This window comes from Melozone crissalis, unplaced genomic scaffold (genome assembly GCF_028551555.1).
Source record: "Melozone crissalis strain CALT ecotype California unplaced genomic scaffold, PUWL_Pcris_2 ptg000036l_1, whole genome shotgun sequence".
NCBI lineage: Eukaryota > Metazoa > Chordata > Aves > Passeriformes > Passerellidae > Melozone > Melozone crissalis.
Window position 1 is genome coordinate 21,885,945 of NW_026535814.1, and position 19,633 is coordinate 21,905,577.

A 19,633-nucleotide genomic window follows, 5' to 3' on the forward strand; every position below is an offset into this window, starting at 1 on the left:
GTTCTAAGGAAGCAGGAAGAGCTAAGGTGGGTTGGGATGTCAGGGATGAAAGCAATTTGTGAACAACCTCGCTTGCAGGCTGGCTAGTGAGGAGGAAAAATGCATTATTTCCCAGGACAAACAAAGCAACTAGGAACTTGTGATGGGTTTTCAAAAAAAGGCCAAGGAAACCAGGAGGAAAAGGGCTTTCCAGCCAAGGACATGAGCACAGCCTGACTCCTGAGCACTCCAAGCTCCCCACGTGGGAGCTCCTGAGGGTCACCTACCGATACACTGCAGACCTCCCCGTCTCGTTCCCCTTGGATCTTCAAGTTCCCCAGGTGCAGAATGGCAGCAATTATCCTAAAAATGGTCATCTGATGAGATTCCTTCACTCCTGCAGGAAAAATTGACAGCTGATTGCCACAAAGGAAAATGAAACACAATTTTAAGTTTATTTGAAGGTGCTTGCAGTGTTTGATTTCCTTCTGAGGCAATTGGTTTTCAGAGTCACGAGGCTTCTCCCAGCAGATACACCATAAACTCTCAATTTTAACATGGGTGGGTTTAATACACTCAAACCCAAGGACGCTGCTCCACAGTGAACAGACAGGATCAGAGTTACAGGGGCTCTGCAGCCTTCACAGAACAAGGAGTTGCTCATCTGTCATCAGTCTGCTGACAACCAAAGCACACAAACTACAAATTACACTTATTGCCAATATCCCACAAAAAGAAGGGAAAATTAAAGCCCTGCACAACGCCCCCACACTGGTGGCACAGCTGGATGCAGCAAGTCACCAGGGAGGTGATGGGGAGCTCTGTCTTACCCACCCCAGTGTTTCCACAAGAGACACTTGTGGGTCTTTACCGGGGGTGTAAGATGTTATTGCTTCATATATTTTACTTAAATATTGCTTTATCTATTTTTCTTTACAGGCATTCCCAGCAGGAGCTTTGCTCAGCAGCAGCCCACACACGGCCTTCTCGCTGTATCTTGCATTTTTTTAACATCCCAGCTGGGTTTCTGTGTCCCTTTTGTGCTCAGGGCTGGTGTCCTCATTATCCACCCAAGGTCTGAGACATCACCTGCTGGTTTCTGAATTATCCAGAGCCTCCCTTTCTCTCTCTCTCTCTCGGGACATTTCTGTCATCAGCACAGTGAGAAATGCTTCAAGGTTACTAAAAGGAGCAATGCTCTGCTCTTAATCAGAACTCTTAACTGAAGTTAAGCCTGGCTAGGATTGGGGATTTGCAGACAAATTTGACTTCTTGTTACACACAAAAAGGCAAGACTGGAAACTGTAGCAGCAATTTCACCAGGCCATGAACAGAAGCAGAGCTGGGGAACACTGGAGGAAAATGAGGAAAAGCAGAGAGAGAGGAGCACACGAAGAACAGAAAATCATCATCAGACTGGCCCCAGAGGAAGATGCTCTCACAGGGCTTCCAGGGACAAGCAAGGAGACAGGGGAGCTGCCTGGGGAGCCAGAGAAGGGGAGACTACACATGCCAGGGGGATGGAGGAGACTTCTCTGGGCACTGCAGTCCTGTGGGCAAGTTTGGAGCAACCAGGAATGGTATTTTTTGAGTAGGTATCAGAACTCACACAAGCTGAACAAGAGGAGGGTAAAGATAAGAAGAGAAAAAGATGAGGGCCATCTAAAACACAAAGAGGACAAATTTTGGGGAAACAGGTGCAGTTCTACAGTGTGCAGTGAGTCCCCACACTCACTGCAGGCACAGCTGGTCAGGGGATTTCACAGACAACTGTAAACATCATGAGCTCCCCTCCCAGCTTGTGAAATGGAACCAAGAGGTACCAAGACTCACCAGGATTTATAAACTTGGTTTCAGATAAATACAAATACACTGGGGCAAGTTTTCCCCTTCCAGACTGTTTTTCCTTTAACAGCTCTGCTCCCCTGCTGCCAGCACGGGGGCTGGACACAGCCACAGCTCCTGCAGCTGCCGTGTGCATGTGGGCTCTGCACAGCAGGGATGTGCTCAGCTCATTATTTCCAGGAATCAGCTACCCAGCACAGCACACTGATCCAACAAGTGACATCACCCTCCACCACAACACAGACTGAACTGCACAGGAATAGCTCTTCTCCTGCTCGTAAACAGGGTAAAAAATAGGAAGTCAATACTGCAGCCCTGCTCTGACTTCAGAATGGCTTCTCTTAAATTCTGCATCCCTGCCCATTTCACTGCTGCTCCACAGACAGCTGCTAAAAACACTTCTGTAGCTCCTACTAAAGAGCACAGTAAAGCCAACTAGGTCTACAGGAACATTATAATTCAGGCAAAACACTGAGAACAATTGAGAGAAACTTCTGCTGGGCAGGCTTCAAGCAGAGCAGCTCCTTACCAAGCAGGGTGAATGCATGTCTGGTTTTCTCAAAGTCATCAGCATCATCCACGCCATCAATGGACGTGTCACCTCCCTGAGAAGTGTAGAAAAAGTCTTCAGCACACGCTAGGAGAGAAGAAAGAGGAGAAAAAGGTGAGCAAGTAGTCCTCCCCACTGTCTCCAATGAGTCAGGAACAGATAATAAAAAACACAGATTCTAGGTCAGAAGTTAAGAGGCTAGAAACCCCAGGTTTATTGGAACCCCTTCTTTTATACACTGTTCTGATACAGGGAGACCTGACTGGTCATTTAATCAGCACATTTCACACGACTAGCTAATTAAGAAGACACCCTTAGGTAAACGTCTTATGAGAAAAACAACTTGTTCAAAACACCACCTGCAGATAGTTTACAATTCTTTCTCTCCACCTCCCTAAAACTTCCCAGACCAATTCGTGGGAAATCTTATCTAGCTTTCTCTCCAGACCAATTCAAAGGAAATTTTATCTAGCTTTCTCCCCAGACCAACCCATGGGAAAGCTCACCTAGCTTTCTCCCCAGACCAATCCATGGGAAAGCTTATCTAGTTTTGTCTCTCTTCCCAGACCGCCATATCCGCACCCCACTCCCCCGAATGGGCACTGGGTGCTCCCTGTGCCCATCCCTGAAGGACACCTGTGTCCTGTGAAGCACAGTTTGCCCAGGGGTGGGTGAAGCAGAGCCTCGGTAAGTGGCTGTAGCTGCTTCTTGCAGTGGTGGAACCTCTCCATGCACAGCAAGCGCAGTCAGGGCAGCGCAGTGCTGTGTCTGGGATTCTAGTAACAGCTCCATCACATGGGGGAAGACCATTCCAAACACTGAGGTGACTCCTTTCAGTAATTCCTCATCCTGTTTCACACATCCATGACTGATTCAGGTATTTTAACACCTTTTCTACACAAAGCCTTAATCCTTGGGAGCAAAGGGAGTGGAGAATGGCTCACAGCGCCTGCATTACACCACTTGAACATCTGTGCCCTAGCAAAGTTACTCTAGGATGACACCAATAAATCCTGTGGAGGCTGAGAGGCATTTCCAATGCAAATACAACAAGAAGAGATTGCAGGATTTGTGTCCACTTAAGAAAGCTGCTCATGTAATCCCCCTCCTTAAAACAAGGCCCCCCAGGAGGCCCAGAGCAGGGAGATGTGTGCCCATGGCTGCTGCTGAGCCCTGGCACTGCCAGAGCTTTGCCCTGAGAGGGCTGGGGGAGCCCAGCCCCTGGGCAGCCTCCCCTCCCCACCAAGAATCAGCTCTCAGCACCAGCCTCAGCCTGGTTTGAACTGAGTAGGAGTCATTAGCCAAAACCCACTCATTAACACACACAAACATATTTCCCAAGCGTGGTGAATAGAGAGAAAAATCCTACTGTGCTCCGCACCAGCCTAGTGGTAACCTTTAAAACACTGCAATCTGCACTTTTCTTGACTCAAATTGCCACCAGAAGCTCCCCCTCCCTTCCCGGGCCTCCCACAGGCTTCTGCATTAGCTGTACTTTCAGGCTGTAAAGAAAAACATTTGATTCCTTTTGGCATACAAAAGCCCTGCTACCCTGAGATCTCGGTAATTTCAGTCATTGCTGGAACATCAGGAATGAGGTGCAGAAAATGCTGATTGGGGTCGGGCAGACAATGTCCCTCCTGGTCCCCCAGCACAAGAGGAGCTCACCCAGCCCATGGTGGAGCACATCACACTCACAGCCTGGTGCTGCTGGGGACCAGGACCTCAGCTTTCCATTTTCAACATTCACACTGGGATCTGCTCCTGCCTCAAGTCATCCCTGGTATAACTGACTCCAATCTCTGTATTTCAAGATCTCTGTAATTATTTTAACCACACAAACCCTTTGATTCACTGCAAACAAATAAAACACATTTCTGCCTTGCACCACTGCCCAGGCATCATTAAGCCAGACACCACACTTCAAAAGGCACTTACATTGCACATCACCATTTAAAGTCAAATATTTACTTTCTAGTTTAAAATTAAGCCCTTTAGGATCACTCTGACTGAAACCAACACTGGTTTGCTCTGCTGGGCTCATGTATGTTTAGGGACTCTTTTTGTTTTCCAGCATCTTGCAACATAAAAGGAAGTAATAACAATTCTCTGTATGCGTAAGACCCAAAGGAGAAGCAATAGCTCCTAGGTTTTCAGATGGAAAAATATATATCCTCCTCCATGAGTAATAAATAAAAAGTGGATTTTCACATCAAGACACCTCTTGTTTTGTATAAGCCTTGGGAAGACAAGATTGACAGGTAAGTACATCTCACACAAGGAAATAAATCTGAGTTCCGACTAGTCATCTTCAAGCAGGCCTGTAAATCCAAGGCAAAGCTGGAAATTAAAAACATCACTCAAAAGAAAGAAAAACAAGTGAATTGTGCACCTCTGCACCCACAGCCCCCTGCCCAGCACCAGCAATCCCACAGGCAAGGGCCGAGCCTGTGTCACACCAACAGGAGCAGCTCACAGACCCACATCCCCATCCCCACAGAGCCCCTGAGCAGCCCCACATCTGACAGACCCCAAAACACTTTGGGAAGGCTTCCTCCGGCTCTTGCAAGGTGAGAGGGCAGGAAACACCAAGAGCACATCCTTTCACCTTTGGAAAGAGCTGCTTCTTCTCCAACATCCACTGGACACCTGGGCATGCTGTGACACAGCAAATGCAAAGTGCCACAGAGAGCAGCTGGAGACTGACAGGCACTGGCACCAAATTTTGATTAGAAATGACCCAAGAAGGCTTCCTTGCAGCTAATGGCCCTGGCACCCACTCCCCCTGCACCGCCAGCTGTTGCCATTACACATTCATCCCTGAGATGCTGAAGCTGAGCCACAGTCACAACTGCACAAACGTGTCCTGGGTGATGCACCAGGACAGCAAAGGCTCTCAGCCTGCGCTCCTGCCAGTCACACAAACACAGATGATGCTTTTAGAGAGCTGTGATGAGTAAGACTGGTGTTTCCCCTGATCCACATGTTCCCAAGAAGAGAGCAGTGATTTCACAGCTGGAGCTCTTACACGTCAACTCATCTCCCAGAAGGAGCTGAAAAAGTTTGTGTCTGAATTTTAAGATGCCAGCAAACATCATCGTTACCCAGGGTATAATTTTAAAAATGAAGCACATAAATATGGCATAAACTCTTGAAAAGGGTCCATGTGGTGTGCTCTGTGCAGGCAATGTGCCTACAGTGACCCAAAAGGTCATTAAGGCAAGCTCAGGATTACCTAGAAACTGAAATCCCCTCTCTTCATCTGCCATTCCACTGTAGTGTGGATGGCAGCTTCTGCAAGACCCTGTGGTGGGATCAGAACCTGCCTTGCTCCCTGTTTAAAATAGGTTAAAAGCCTGGTTTAAACCTTGCTTTTCTCCCTAAACAACAGCAAATATTCAAGATTAAAAAATAATTAAAATTTATCCCTGCACCACCTGCTGCGAGTGCAAACCCTCTGAATCAAGTGTTCTACTGAGGCTTTGCTGCAAATACTGGGGGGGAAAACCCAACCCATTCCAGGAGTTAGCCATTGAAAAGAAAGAAACATAACTAATTCAAAGGACACAACCACTCCTGCCAAGACACTGGCCAGATCAGTCCACATCTGATTTAAAGCACACACCTTATGCAAGGTTGGTACAATATTAACACATGATCTCCCTGCATCAGCTGGCATACACCACAGCAGTGTAGTTTCACTGCAGCTGAAGCTACTGCAGTTTCACTGCTGATTTTTACAAAATCATGGAATCACAAAATGGTTCGGGTTGGAAGGGACCTTAAAGGGACACCTTCCACTGTCCCAGGCTGCTCCAAGCCCCATCCAACCCAGGCCCAGACACTCCCCGGGATCCGGGGGCAGCCACAGCTTCTGGGGGAACCCACCCTCACCCAAGGCGCCACGTCCCTGGAGATGATGGGGTGAGCAAACCTGGGCTCCAGGCAGCAGCAGAGCCCTGCAGTCTCATCCCCCTGCCCTCCTCCCAGGGCACACAGCCTCCCCAGGGACCGGCACTGGTGACCCCACCACCTTCCCCTGCTGCCCTCAGGCCCAGGCAGCAGCCAGCAGGGCACAGGGGTGTGCCAGCACTTACTGAGTCCAAGGTCTTTGAATTCTGGGAGGCTTGAGGAGGCACAGAGCTGGTAGAAGATGTGGTAGTTGCGCTCGTCCTCTGCCTGTGGGGAAACACTGAGTTACCAGAGGCACAGAGGGGTCACAGCAGTGCTCCCACCCTCACACCGAGCCCAGGGACACCCTGGTCCCGTCCCCTGCCTCCCACCACCGAGACCTGTCAGTGACACCAACACAAAGACATTTTCCTTGCCACCTGGGAGAAAGGAGGTGCCAAACCCGACCAACACACACTGCCCACCTGGCAAAGAAAGTAAATAACTCTGTGTTACCTTCCACATCTTATCCTCTTATCCCTCTCTGGATGAATGAAGCAGCAAGCACTGAGTTGCAAACCCACAGTAATATAAAAGAAGGTGGCTTACTCTTCATGGCTTCTCAAAGTTGTCAGGCTTTTAAGATTTTTGTAGTTGGAGCACTCTTTTTGTAAGGACAAAAATTTTTGCAGTAGCTTCTGATCTACATCCCAAGCAAAAACTAAGAAAGCCTCTCTTGAGCCTGCACAAGAAACCCAAGGGATGTGCTGTGGCAGACATCAGCCTTCTCAGCCCCTCTCCTGCCCTTCTTCATCTTCAAAACTGAACACTGCTGCCTCTATTTTTTCTCCCTGGCTCCTTATCTAACAAGTCTCCCAGGTACACCTTGTGGAAATTTATAAAATTAGAAGGTTTTGAGAAAGCTGTGAAAAAGACAGGTTCTAGAGACAGCAGGACAAGAGACAGCCCAGGACAAGGGTCATCAGGCTGGGATCATAAAGAACTCCAAGAGTCCAAGACTCCACTGAGTCCAAAAGACACATCTGGAAGCTGTGTCTACCAAGGAAGCGACAGGAGAAGGGAAAACAGCCTCAAGCTGTGCCATGGGAGGTTTAGCTTGGCTATCAGGAACAATTCCTCCATGGACAGGGCTGCCCAGCCCTGCCACAGCTGCCCAGGACAGTGGTGGAGTCCTCACCCCTAAAGGGGCTTAAAAGCCATGTGGAGGTGACACTTGGGATTGTGATCACAAAGAGCATGGGGGGACAGGACAAGGAATGATGGCTGCCCATGGACAGAGAGTAGGTTTAGGTTGGATATTGGAAAGGATTTCCTGGCTGGCAGGGTGGGCAGGCCCTGGCCCAGGGTGCCCAGAGCAGCTGTGGCTGCCCCTGGATCCCTGGCAGTGCCCCAGGCCAGGCTGGATGGGGCTGGGAGCAGCCTGGGACAGTGGGAGCTGTCCCTGCCATGGCAGGGGGAGAATGAGGCAATCTTTAAAATCCCTTCCTTTCCAAACCATTCCATGATGATGATTCTGTGATGGGTATGGCAGTGCTGGGGGGACAGTTGGATTCAGCTGTCTTAGAGGTCACTTCAACCTAAATGATTCTGTGGTTCTATTTGTAAAGAGATTTTTTTTCTTATCCACAGAAAAGACCCAGACTATTGAATTCCTGGATACAGCACCCAAAAGAAAAAAAGGACAAAGCCCCACAACTCCTCACCTGAAATACAACCCGAGATTTTTCCAGCAGATACGTCCTCATGTTGGCACCAATGATGTGGTATCTTTTATCAAAGCCAATCTGAATGTATTTCCCAAAGCGGCTGCTGTTGTCATTCCTTGTTGTTTTAGCATTTCCAATGGCCTGAATAAAGCAAACAAAATTAAACATTAAATTTTAATTGATTTTTAAATTTTTTTTTAACATTTTGATTTGCAATCAGTGTTATATAAACAGGCACAGGAGGTTTTGAGGGAAACCCCTTCCCAGATGCAGAAGGCAGAGGAGCAATGGGACTTTGGGGAGGGCTCTTCACTGAAAAGGGGTTTTATGGAAGAAAAATGCATACAAACAGCAACAAATATTTGTACAGCAATTAAACCATCCACATCCCAAAAGCCTCAACATTTGTGTTCCACCTTATAGAATGCAATGCCCCCACCTTTGTTCAGAGTCAACACCAGCAGCTTCCCTGGATGGGTCTCCTTCCCCCACAAGCCCATTTACCTCAGGGTTTTTCTGCAAACCAGGCAGTTTTCTTTTATGTTTTTTTCTGAATAGGTAATGTTCTCATCAATTTCCAATAAAGACAGGCAGGTTGCCTGGCCTCAGCACTTAGAAATTACAGCCAGAACTGAACACAGGCAGGAAAATTAGAGCAATAAAATTCTGGGGTCATATAGAAGAATAGTGTGCACAATTAATTTTTTTCTTGGATGGTTTTAAGTACCCCCCCTGGTAGTGCAGCTGCATTTCACAGAGGCAGGGGAGACGGGTGAGGAAAGGTGTAAACTTTAAGCAGTTTACCAGGAGTAAACCTGCAGGAAACCAGCCAGATTTCCCCATCAGCCACACACCTGCTGGCTTTTCTCACTGCTCCCCTGCAGCCCCACTGGCCTGGACACTGCAGCTCACCCTCACGGGTGTCAGGCCACAGGTGCTGCCACTTGTCAGGCTGTGTCTCACCCCCTCTCTGTATGTCAGACAATCTGGCACAAGTGATGGGAAGCCACCCTAAAGGCTGAGCCAAGCCTAAGATTAAGCACAGGACAACACCACAGTGCACTAAAGCAGCATTGCTGGCTCCTGCCTTGAAAGTCACACGAGTCTGAAGAGCTTCGTGGACTTTGGAAAAGCCCAAATCAGCTGAAGGTACTTCATGGCTCCAAAATCTGTTTGGAAAACGGGATTTAGGCACTCAGACATTTATTTTCACCATCTGGCTTCAGTGAAAGGAAACAAAGCTGCTTTTCCCCTTTCTTTTGTATTTATAAGAAGAATTCTTTTCCTTCAGAGCAGGGATTTCCCTAAAATGAGACTTGTTACTCCCCTATCACAGATCAACTGGGTTGGAAAAGCCCTCCCAGCCCATCAAGCCCAACTTGTGCCCAATCTCCACCTTGTCACCAGCCCAGAGCACTCAGTGCCACATCCAGGCTTTGCTTGGACACCTCCAGGGGTGGGCACTCCAACACCTCCCTGGACAGCCCCTTCCAATGCCTGACCACCCTTTCCATGAAGAAATTCCTGTAATGTCCAGCCTAAACCTCCTGTGGCACAGCTTAAGACTGTGTCCTTTTGTCTCGTTGCTGTTGCCTAGGGGAAGAGGCCGGTACATGATTGATAGCAAAAGCAAACTAACAAAAAAAAATTAATTTAAATATCTCATATTAATCCCTCCTTCTCTATTCCATGTCTGTACAACAAAAGAAGGAGATTAGGGCACACCATGCAGTAACAAAGGAGGAAGATGATAAAACACTAACAGTGCCAGCTGCATTCTTGAGCTCTCCACTCTGGAGCCCCATCAATGCCCAGCTCCTGGACATGTGGTGGGGATACTCAGGCTCAGCTTTAAGACCATCAAATGCAGGTGCAATTGGGGTGGTCTAAACGGAGGCTGTTGGTGCCTCTCTGCCTTTCAGCCCAGCTCCAGCTGATTTACAGCTGTTATGCTGTAAACCCCCAGGTTTGTCACTATCCTTGTGACTTAGGGCGAGACAGAGTGATCAGGACAAAGGAAAGGGAGCAGCTTTTACCTCCATGATGGGGCTGGAGGCCAGCACTTTGGCTTCGATGTTGGTCTCGCTGGCGGAGCCCCCGACGGTGGCGAAGAAGCGCATGGCGTATTTGGCAGAGACCGTCTTGCCCGCGCCCGACTCCCCGCTGACAATGATGGACTGGTTCTTCTCCTCCCTGGGGGAGCCAGAGCAGCACAGTCAATGAATGATAAGCTCCCCTGAGTTAATCCATTTTCCTGTTTGCTGTTTGCACCCTCATCCCGCATCGCTGGTCCCTCGGCCTGTGGCCACCCACATTACAGACACTGGATTTCTCCTGGACTAGGAAAGGAACAGTGAGTAATACACAGCTGTGACACTTCCCAGAGAACACATGGAGGACACTGGACATCTCCAGAACACCCCCAGACACTGGACATCTCCAGGACATCCCCAAAGGCTTGCAGAGGCAGTGGGAACTGAGCCCCTGCATGAAGCACTGCTGCCTCCCTCATCCTGCGTCTCTGGGGAGCCCGTTTCTCACACAACACCCAACCTCTGCTGCTGGGCATCTGTCTGGAGAACTATTAACAGGCATTGGCTGAGTTTCAGCTCCTAGTTCTGTATATTTAATTTTTCCTCCCAGCTCCTTCACTCAAGCATCTGAGACTTTGCTCATTAAAACACAGTCAACTCGTGAAAATTGCTTTTAAAACACAGTTGCTCAGAAAGATTCCTCTACACTCAAATCTCATTAAAAACACTAAAGTTGTAAAATCAAGCATCCTAAAATTGGGACGCAGAAGAAGTCACTTGATTCCCTGTGCAATTATATGAGTATCAGTACTTTCACACAACTCCCAGCATCTGGTTGAAACTTTGACAACCACAATACAAAGCAAGTCTGACATCAGACTCCCACCAGTGACTCATCCCCAAACCCTGTGGCACTGTGAGGTCACTGGAGTGCAGAGGTATTTCACCAGATACCTCCAGGGCACAGGACTTAGCACAGAGAAGCTGGGGCTGCACCATTTCATGCAGCTCCTGAGCCTTGCACAGAGCACAAGCTCTTCCAAATGCCTTTTTCCACTTGCAAAATTAATCATTCACACAAAAGCTGTTGCAGAAGCCACCATGAAATAGCCAGTCCTTCCCAGTGTGGTACCCACCAGCTACCTCCCAATAATTAATCTGTTTAACATGCTTGAGCTGCAAGGCAAAGAAAGGGCCAAGGCAGTAAGATGAGCTCATTTTCAGACCTACATCCCTCCAGGAAAAGGTTTGCTGGCTCCAGCAGAGGGCCAAGCTCCTCTGCTGCAGTGGGATTCACACCCGAGGGCATCATCAGCACACAGCAAACCCAGCAACTCTGCAATTTTGCTGCAGATTTTGGGAAGTGCAGAGTTTTCACTGCAGGATTTGCTATAAGCTCCCAAAATACCCGAGGTCTTGGGTAAGCTGTAAGGACATAATTGAGTGTGTTTTTAAGTAAGATCAACTTAATCTTCCCAGACTCTGCCCTGGCTTCCATGAATCACAGATGAAAGCAGGCACAGAAAATCCCATACACAAGTGCAACAATAAATGTATACCTTGCAGTTCTCTTGACATCAGGAAACACCATCAAAACACATTTCAGTTTAAGATACTCAGTTCAAGTTTATACCAGATGAGGACAGAGGCTAAATGATTGCCATACTCCACTTTTGTAGTTCCAAAGTACAAAAGACGCACAACACCATTACTTCACTGTCAGGCACAAGCATCTTAATTCCTTCAAGGCTCAGGATAATTGGTTTGAGAAAAAAACTTCAGCCAAGTCACATGTAGCCTTTTGGTGCAGCCATGACTTTGAGGCACTTTCAGCAGCAGCGGACTGACAAGCTAATTTCCAGCTCTCTCCATTTTTCAGACACCAATTCTCAAAGTGTATCTTAATCCATCCCCTAGCCAGCTAGCTCTCCTGAGTGCCAACCAAGGGGAAGGCAAGAGGAGCCTCCAAGCACCCCAGCAGCCAGGCAGCAGTGCAGAAACACGGGCTGTGAGTGGGGCACGCCCCCCTGAGAGCCAGAGCCAGCATCCCAGAGTGCTGATCCCAGTGACTCACCCGGGTGGGGACAGCCTGCTCCTGCTAAGTCACGGCGCCGTGCCCTCAGTAGGCCTTGGCAGAGCCACCACTGAGGCCTTGGCAGAGCCACCGAGGCTCTGCCACAGCCAGCTGGCAGCATCCAGGCACGGGGCTGCCAACGTGCCAGTCTCACACCTTTGGACTCACACAGGTGTGCAGCAAACCTCTCCCGGCAGCACGGGGCAGCCAGCAGAGGAAAAGCAGTGCCAGCTCCACAGAGGGGAAGGGAAGCTCAGCACCAGCCCCAGAAGGGGACTGCGTGAACCCACAGCAGCAGCTCCTGGGACAGCTGATGGCTGTCCTGACTGAACGCTGATTGAAGCTGCCCTATGCTTCATCACCTTCAGGGAGGTGGGCTGCCATCTCTCCTTCCAGGGAACAAGTGAAAGGAGGAGAGGAAACGGCCTCAAACTGTGCCAGGGAAGGCTTAGATTGGATATCTGGAGGAATTTCTTCATGGAAGGGGCTGCCAAGCCCCAGCACAGGCTTCTGGGAAGTGATGCAGTGCCCCTGCCTGGAAGTGTTCAAACAAAGTGTGTATGTGGCACTTGGGGACATGGTTAAGGTGAACATGCTGGTGGTGCTGGCTGACAGCTGGACCTGATCTCAGAGGCCTTTTCCAGCCATAGTGGATCCATGGTTTCGGACTCAGGGACTGAGTTCCATCAGTGAAATCCCACACTGGCCATCACTGCAGGACCCAACAGGCAAAATTCCTGTCAGCTGCCAAGAAAAAGGCACAGAGAGGCTCTGGCATGGGCTGCAAGGGTGGATGAACAGGCTGTCCTTGGTCAGAGGAGAGGGAGAAGCAGAAGGGAGAGGTGACAACCAAAATCCCTGCAAAAGGAGCTCTGCAAATGCAAAGCTGTCACGGCTTAGAGCTACACTTGTCTCAAAGTTACTTCAGAATTATTGTTTCCCACCCTGCTCTGCATGACAGGTATGGCCCAAGTGGCATATTTCAGATAACATTTCCCTGCCACTTTTCTCTTGAAGCCATAAGACAAAAGCGCCACCAATCTGGGAGTGAGTCTTCAACTAAATGAGGCCAACATCTCAAAAGATGCATTACCTGGCATCCAGACAGCACTGCTGCAAGGTAGTATTTGGTAACTCATTTTTTTCTCTTTAAGGTGCACAATTATGAGTTATTGTCACCAATTTTGACTTCTTTCATTACTTCTCTATTACCAGCTGTTGGGGTGGGCCAGGCTGGGGAAGGCAGAGACCAACCCACCTGAGAGCCCAGCTAAGGACCAACCCAGACCCACAGTTCCCCCGGGCTTCAGATCCCATCACAAAAATGCCTTTAAGTGGCCTTCTGAGTGCTTTATGCCTCCCTCTGGCTTGCCTCCTTTTAAACAGACATTTGCCAAAAGACACTGAGCCCAGTAACAAAACTATGCCCAACACAATTTACTGCTGCTGCAGTCACTCTGCCAGGTCCCATTTTTCCAGAGTTTCCCAAGAATTTGCCCTGATGGCTAATGTGCTGCAATATGAAATGGGCCAGGTGAGCTCTCCATGGCACCAAAAAACTTTTGGATTATATCAATAACATAAAATGAAAAGAAAGATGCTCTCAGCAGGCCACTCAACCTCCTGCATTTGCAGTAATGTGTCTCTTCCAGTGCATGTTCAGACATTTATTTTCCAACTTCAGGAATAAAAGCTTTCAGGAATAAAGGCTGCAGAGCCTTTCCAGTGTACAAGTTAACCAACTGCTGGTGCCAGCAGGGGAAGATGGATGAACCCCACCCAACAGCTGGCAGCATACAGGATGCTTGGGCAGCAGAAATGGTTAAAGCCAGGCAGGAGGTGTTTGTGTTCAGTGTGGAATAAAAGCCACTCAAATGTTTGGCCACCATGCAGGCACAGTGTGCAACACGGCTGCTTAAAATACATTCAATTTTGGCAGTGCCGGCACAGGAGAAAATTATTATTGAAAAGAACCTGAGTAAAATGAAGTGTCTGTGGGTGAATACTCTTTCTGATGCAGCATGGCAGCGCTGCCCCATCTCCTCCTGGGGCTGGGCGGGCTCCTGTGCACCTCAGGGCTGCCACCACAGCTTTTTATGTGTGCACAAAGTACATCAAGGGCTCCTCTCCCCGTGGCTCACAGCTCACACGATGCTCAGGCTGGAAAACCACACCACGATCTGGGCTACAGCCCCCAGCCATCAGCAAGGTAAACAAAACCACAAAGGAGCAGAAGTTCACCAGAACAAGATCCAGAACAGTTTCTTCAATGCGAGAGGCACCAGCAGCTCCAGAGGTGCTTTGGAGGTGGGTAACACATCTTTCTGCAGGTGTTTGCCAGCTTAAGAGCAATGCCCCTCAAGACCACGCACAGTAAGAGATGGGTGATGTCTCCAGCCAGCAAAACTAAGAGAGGGTCACTAGTGCTGTTACAACACATGAGAAACAGCATGGAATCACAGAAATGCTGGGCTTGGGAAGGACCTTTAAAGGCCATCTAGAAAAGGCCATGAACGGGGACACCTTCCATGACCCCAGGTTGCTCCAAACCCCATCCAACTCATCCTCGGATATTTCCAAAGACGAGGCCACCACAGCTGCTCTGGGCAACCTGTAGTAATTCCTTCTTTATATCTGCTCTAAAAGTCTAATAGATACAATTTTTGAAAGGCAACATCTAAAGGTGCTGCCCAAGGCAAACAAAAGTCAGTTGGCTATGAAGAGAAAGGGCACCTCAGATTCCTTGGCTGATTAGCACTGGCTGCTAATTGCCAGCCTTTATATCCAGGGAACATATTTCCTTGCCTGTTTAAGCAGTCAGTCCTTCACCAGCAGCAACACAGAGAACACTGCTGCCCTCAGAGGAGCCCCAAAACAGCCTGGGAAAGGTGTGGAGAAGCATTCACACCCCAAGGCGCCCACCTGGACACAGAGCATCAGAGCAGTCAGAGGTGTGGCACTGCTCAGTGTTTCCATGTGCAGTCCACACCACTTTAATTTATCCAGGGCAGAGCATCCCTGGAAAATCCTCACTTCAGAAAAGGGGATGGTCCAGCCACTGCAATAAAGAAGGGTTTGAATCCAAGGACGGCTCTCACCACTGCTCTGCCAGAGACAGAGGAGACAAGGGACACCACAGTACAGATATTTACACCCTCAGCCTTCAGCAACACTCCTTGAAAACAGTATTTGAAGACAAATATACCCAAAATGTTCATTGGACACACACATCACCAGTCGGAATTTTTCCAAAGTCATCTTTTTTTAAAGCAATAATCCAAACCCATGAGGTGGGACCTGGAACATCTAGGATTTGTTTTCATGGTCATCCCTTCAGAAAATCACCACTGGCACAAGCAGCTTAACTGCACAACTTTATCCTGGTCTCTGCAGCGGGAGCAAAACCAGTGGCACTAAAAACACAGCTTTTCCAAGAGGGAAAAGGATCTGGAATAAATGAAGGCAGAGCCAGACCCTCTGAATAATTGTCAGGGGTCACTCCAGCTTTAATCCCAGATCTGACACTAATTCTCTGTGTCGTGGAACGAGTCAATAAGTCTCTCCACCATGGAAATCATATTTAACCTACTTCTTTCAGGTTGCTTGGAGGATTAGTGCTCATAAAGCAATCTGAAGATTAAAAATCCTTTAAGTACTGTGGTTTGAATTGAGCCTGACCACAATGAGAACACCCACAAAAGCCCTGATGCATTTCTCCATTGTCAGTGCTACACAGGCTAAGAATGGGCATAGCTACTGCACTGTGTTGCTGGAAATATAAAAAATGAAAAAAAAATATAGAATATTAAAACAAATAAAATAAATAAAATAAAAATAAATAACATTTTAAAAAGAAACCATTTAATTACCACTGGGTTACACCCCTCAAGTGCTAATGAAGCAATGCAGAACTGAGGCAGTACAACTATGCTTTCAAATGAACAAACAGAAGTTGCACTCTGGAGGTGAAAATCAGAGGGTAGCAGCATTGCAACACAGAGAAAAGCCTTCTCTGAAGTGGTCTCTGAAGCCAGGAGTTGTTCCCATTTCTGTGGGATAACTAGAATTTGGAGCAGCATCACTGATGAGAGTGGCAGCATCTTCTTTTACTTGTTGGATGTAATTTGGGTTTTCAGAATCCCTGGCATTGTTACTCAGGCAAACAGAAAAATCACAACCTAGGGGCAGTTACACTTCTCCCTCAGAGAAACCCAAGAAGATATTTTTCATCCAGTTGAACAAGAATGTTCAAGGACTTGTTTTCTGTTTACATTTTCAAATATCAGCTGCAAATGCACATTTTATGGTGCAGCTGCTGAAGCCAGCAGCGCTACAAGGACAGATTTTCACAAGCTGCACATTCATTTGGGTCATTTTTTACTCTGTACCTTCCATAAATGGCATGGATTACCCTATACAACCTTTTTTTGGTCCTTCTTTTTTTTACACAGAAAACTATATTGAACATAGATAATTTTCTTTTTGTAGGGATAACTTTTGTTACAGTGGCATGTACCCGTGGGGGAAAATAACACTGTTTTCACCAACAATCTACACCCATATCAGCACTTCAAAATACATTCTAGTGACAAAGGACAAGTTGGATTCCAAAGAGGTGGACTTGAGTTGAACTTAATCATCCTGATGGGTCCCTTCCAGCTCAGCATGTTCTATGATTCTGAGATGCACTGGGGGTGATGCTGCCCCTGGTTACCCTGTGCAGCTTTGAAGCCCATCTGCTCCCACCCCACTGGGTTTCAGCAAGGAGCCAGACAGAAAATGTGGCCTTCAATGTCTCAGTTGCTGGGGAAAAGCCTAAAAGCAGCAGTTTGGCCCAGAATGGGCAAGGATGAGGATGCACATGGAGACCAGGCAAGGTGCAGCATTGACCTCCTCCTGCGCGGCGCGCTCCACCAGCTCGGCAGGGCAGGGCTGCTCCCTCTCCTTAACGCTCATCCATGCCACATTCCCAAAACCAGGACCAAACCCCATGGAGCAGACCACGGCATCTCTGCAAAGGTCAGAGTGCTTCCAGGAGATGTTCCAGTGCTCCAGGCGTTTGCCCCACGGGAGCACTGGGATTCCCACGGGCCTCGGCCTGTTCATGCCCCTTCTCCCCGACACTCCACACAGCTGGCTGGACAGGCCCCTCCAACAGCACAGAAAATTCTCACAGCTCTGACTTTCTGTGAAATGCTGAGCTGTGTCCAGTCTGGGTGACCTTCTAGCAGGACTGATGCCTCACACACCCCATCGGGGAGGAACATAAGCTCCGTTCCAGCACTCCAGGCATTTTCCCCATGGGAGCGTTAGGACTCCCACAGGCCCTGGCCTGTTCTTGCTCCTTCTCCCCAAATACTCCACACAGCCGCCTGGAAACACCCCTCCAACAGCACAGAAAACCCTCACAGTTCTGAATTTTTCTGAAATGCTGAGTTGTGTCCTGTCTGGGTGACCTTCTGGCAGGACTGGTGTCTCCCACACCCCATCAGGGAGGAACACAAGCTGTGTTCCAGCGCTCCAGGTGTTTTCCCCATGGGAGCACTGGGACTCCCACAGGCCCTGCCCTGTTCATGCCGCTTGTCCCCAAACACTCCACACAGCCGGCTGGAAATGCCCCTCCAACAGCACAGAAAACCCTCACAGCTCTGAATTTTTCTGAAATGCTGAGTTGTGTCCATTCTGGGTGACCTTCTGGCAGGACTGATGCCCTGCACACCCCGTCGGGGAGGAACACGAGCTCCTCAGCCTCATGGAAACGAGGTCAGCAATTCTTTTGTGTCCTGTTCCCAAGGAGAGCAAAACACGTACTCAGCCAGCTTCCCCAGCTCTCTGGCACCCTGATGCTCTGTTCTGTGCTGGGATCACACCACAGAGCATCCCTGGCTCCAGCCCAGGCCACCTGCAAGCTGCTGGAGCGCTGCAGAGGGAGGAGGCTTGGGCTGCATCCTCCCAAAAAGCACCACACAGAGGAAGGAGCTATGGGATGCTGTACCAGCAGATCACCTCTGGAGCACCAGGAGGACAGGTCTGTTGTTCTTCCACCCCATGCCAGTCCCAGAAAGAAGGTTCTGACAACTGACCACCATCCTAAGCTACTGCTGCTTGGAAAACTCCCACACTGCTATCTGACTAATTGATCAATTGACGAACATTAGGAGAACCCCAGAAAGGGATTTTCAGAAACACACTGTGGGTTCCCCATCCTGAGACCTCCAGAAGTTCACTGAGGGTGTGAGGGGGCCAGCAGTGGCTGGGAGGTGGGCAAGGCCAGTGACAAGTCTTTGGGCTCTCATGTAATTACGCTGCTAATAAATACTGTTTTAAATGTTTAATGATACATGGTGTTGCAGCTGCCTCCCCTCAGAGCTCCAGCAGTTCTCCTGCATCACAGCAGTAGTTACATCTTTGATGTAGGCTATTATTCCTCCTTCCAGTGATACTTCACGCACACACTCATTACTTGCAGGCCCTTCTCTATCTTAAGCTTTCCCATGCCAGTTCTGTCCCATTTATGAGTATTTATGATTTTTCTATAAGGAATGTTTCATTTATTATTAAATCTGCTAGCAAATAGCACAGTCCTTATTCCAAATTGCCAAAAAGAAAAAAAAATTACATTTAAAAGAAGTTCATTCGCTGGCCACTTATCCCCAGACCGTCTCTGTCCTCTCCCATAGCAAGTAAGATCAGAGGATTTCTCCTCCAGTTCTTGGGAAATATTTCCTGCAGTGTCTCCCATAGATATGTTTTCTACATATTACCTCAAGAGAAGAAAAGCAATCCCTAGGGTTTTAGACCAGCGCCATCACATTTATGGGATAGCTCTTGCAAAACCTCCTCCCATTATCCCCATCCCACTTTTAACTCTAAACAGAAGAGAATTCCTTCAGTTTTCCAGTTTCCCGAATTCAAAGCTCTTGAGTTGTTTTTATTCTGGCCCCCTTTTTAGACCAGAGCTTTACTTTTGGGATGATCCCTGCTGCACAGCCCTGGTGAGGGGCAGCACAGCTCAGCCCCCCAGCCCCCTGCAAGCCCCCACCCAGCCTCATTCCCCTGGAGACAAAACCCTTCCCTGCCTTTAATATAACACAGGATTCAGCCTTATTTACTGTGCCAGTCTGATTCCCCTTGCATCTCTGTTGGGGGTTAATCTCTCTTTTAACTCCTATCTGCTCTCTCTTTGTACAGCTTTAAATCCTCCTGTAAAAGCTTGAAATGTGAAGTGCTATGAAAGGGCATCCCCCACTGTGCCCATACTCCTCCCTGAGTCTATTTGCTTGTGTGCAGGGCTGTTGCTGCAATTTCTGCTCTTTTCCAGCTCCAGCATTTGCCCCAGAGCAGGAAAGGGAGCCCTGGTCACCTCAGGCAGCCCCGGTGGCACCTGCCTCTCTGCAGGACACAGACATTTCCCCTGTGGCTGCAGGGAGCAGAGATTTTGACAGTGCCCTGCAAAGCCTGGGTGCTCTAACTTCCAATAAAAATGGAAAACCACTGCTACACAGAGTTACCTGTCTGCAGTCCAAGTGTTTGG

The 19,633-nt window shown here is 48.6% G+C and overlaps 1 protein-coding gene across 1 annotated transcript in view; it reads right to left on the minus strand.

The window, feature by feature from the left end:
- MYO5B (myosin VB) overlaps window positions 1-19,633 on the minus strand; it is a 144,451-nt gene that overhangs the window by 85,163 nt on the left and 39,655 nt on the right. The window contains exons 6-10 of the mRNA XM_054283409.1: window positions 10,029-10,185; window positions 7,990-8,133; window positions 6,472-6,553; window positions 2,354-2,461; window positions 267-376 (exon numbers count right to left, since the gene is read on the minus strand). Of these exons, the coding sequence (XP_054139384.1) occupies window positions 267-376; window positions 2,354-2,461; window positions 6,472-6,553; window positions 7,990-8,133; window positions 10,029-10,185 (601 nt within the window). The remainder of the gene's footprint in view (window positions 1-266; window positions 377-2,353; window positions 2,462-6,471; window positions 6,554-7,989; window positions 8,134-10,028; window positions 10,186-19,633) is intronic.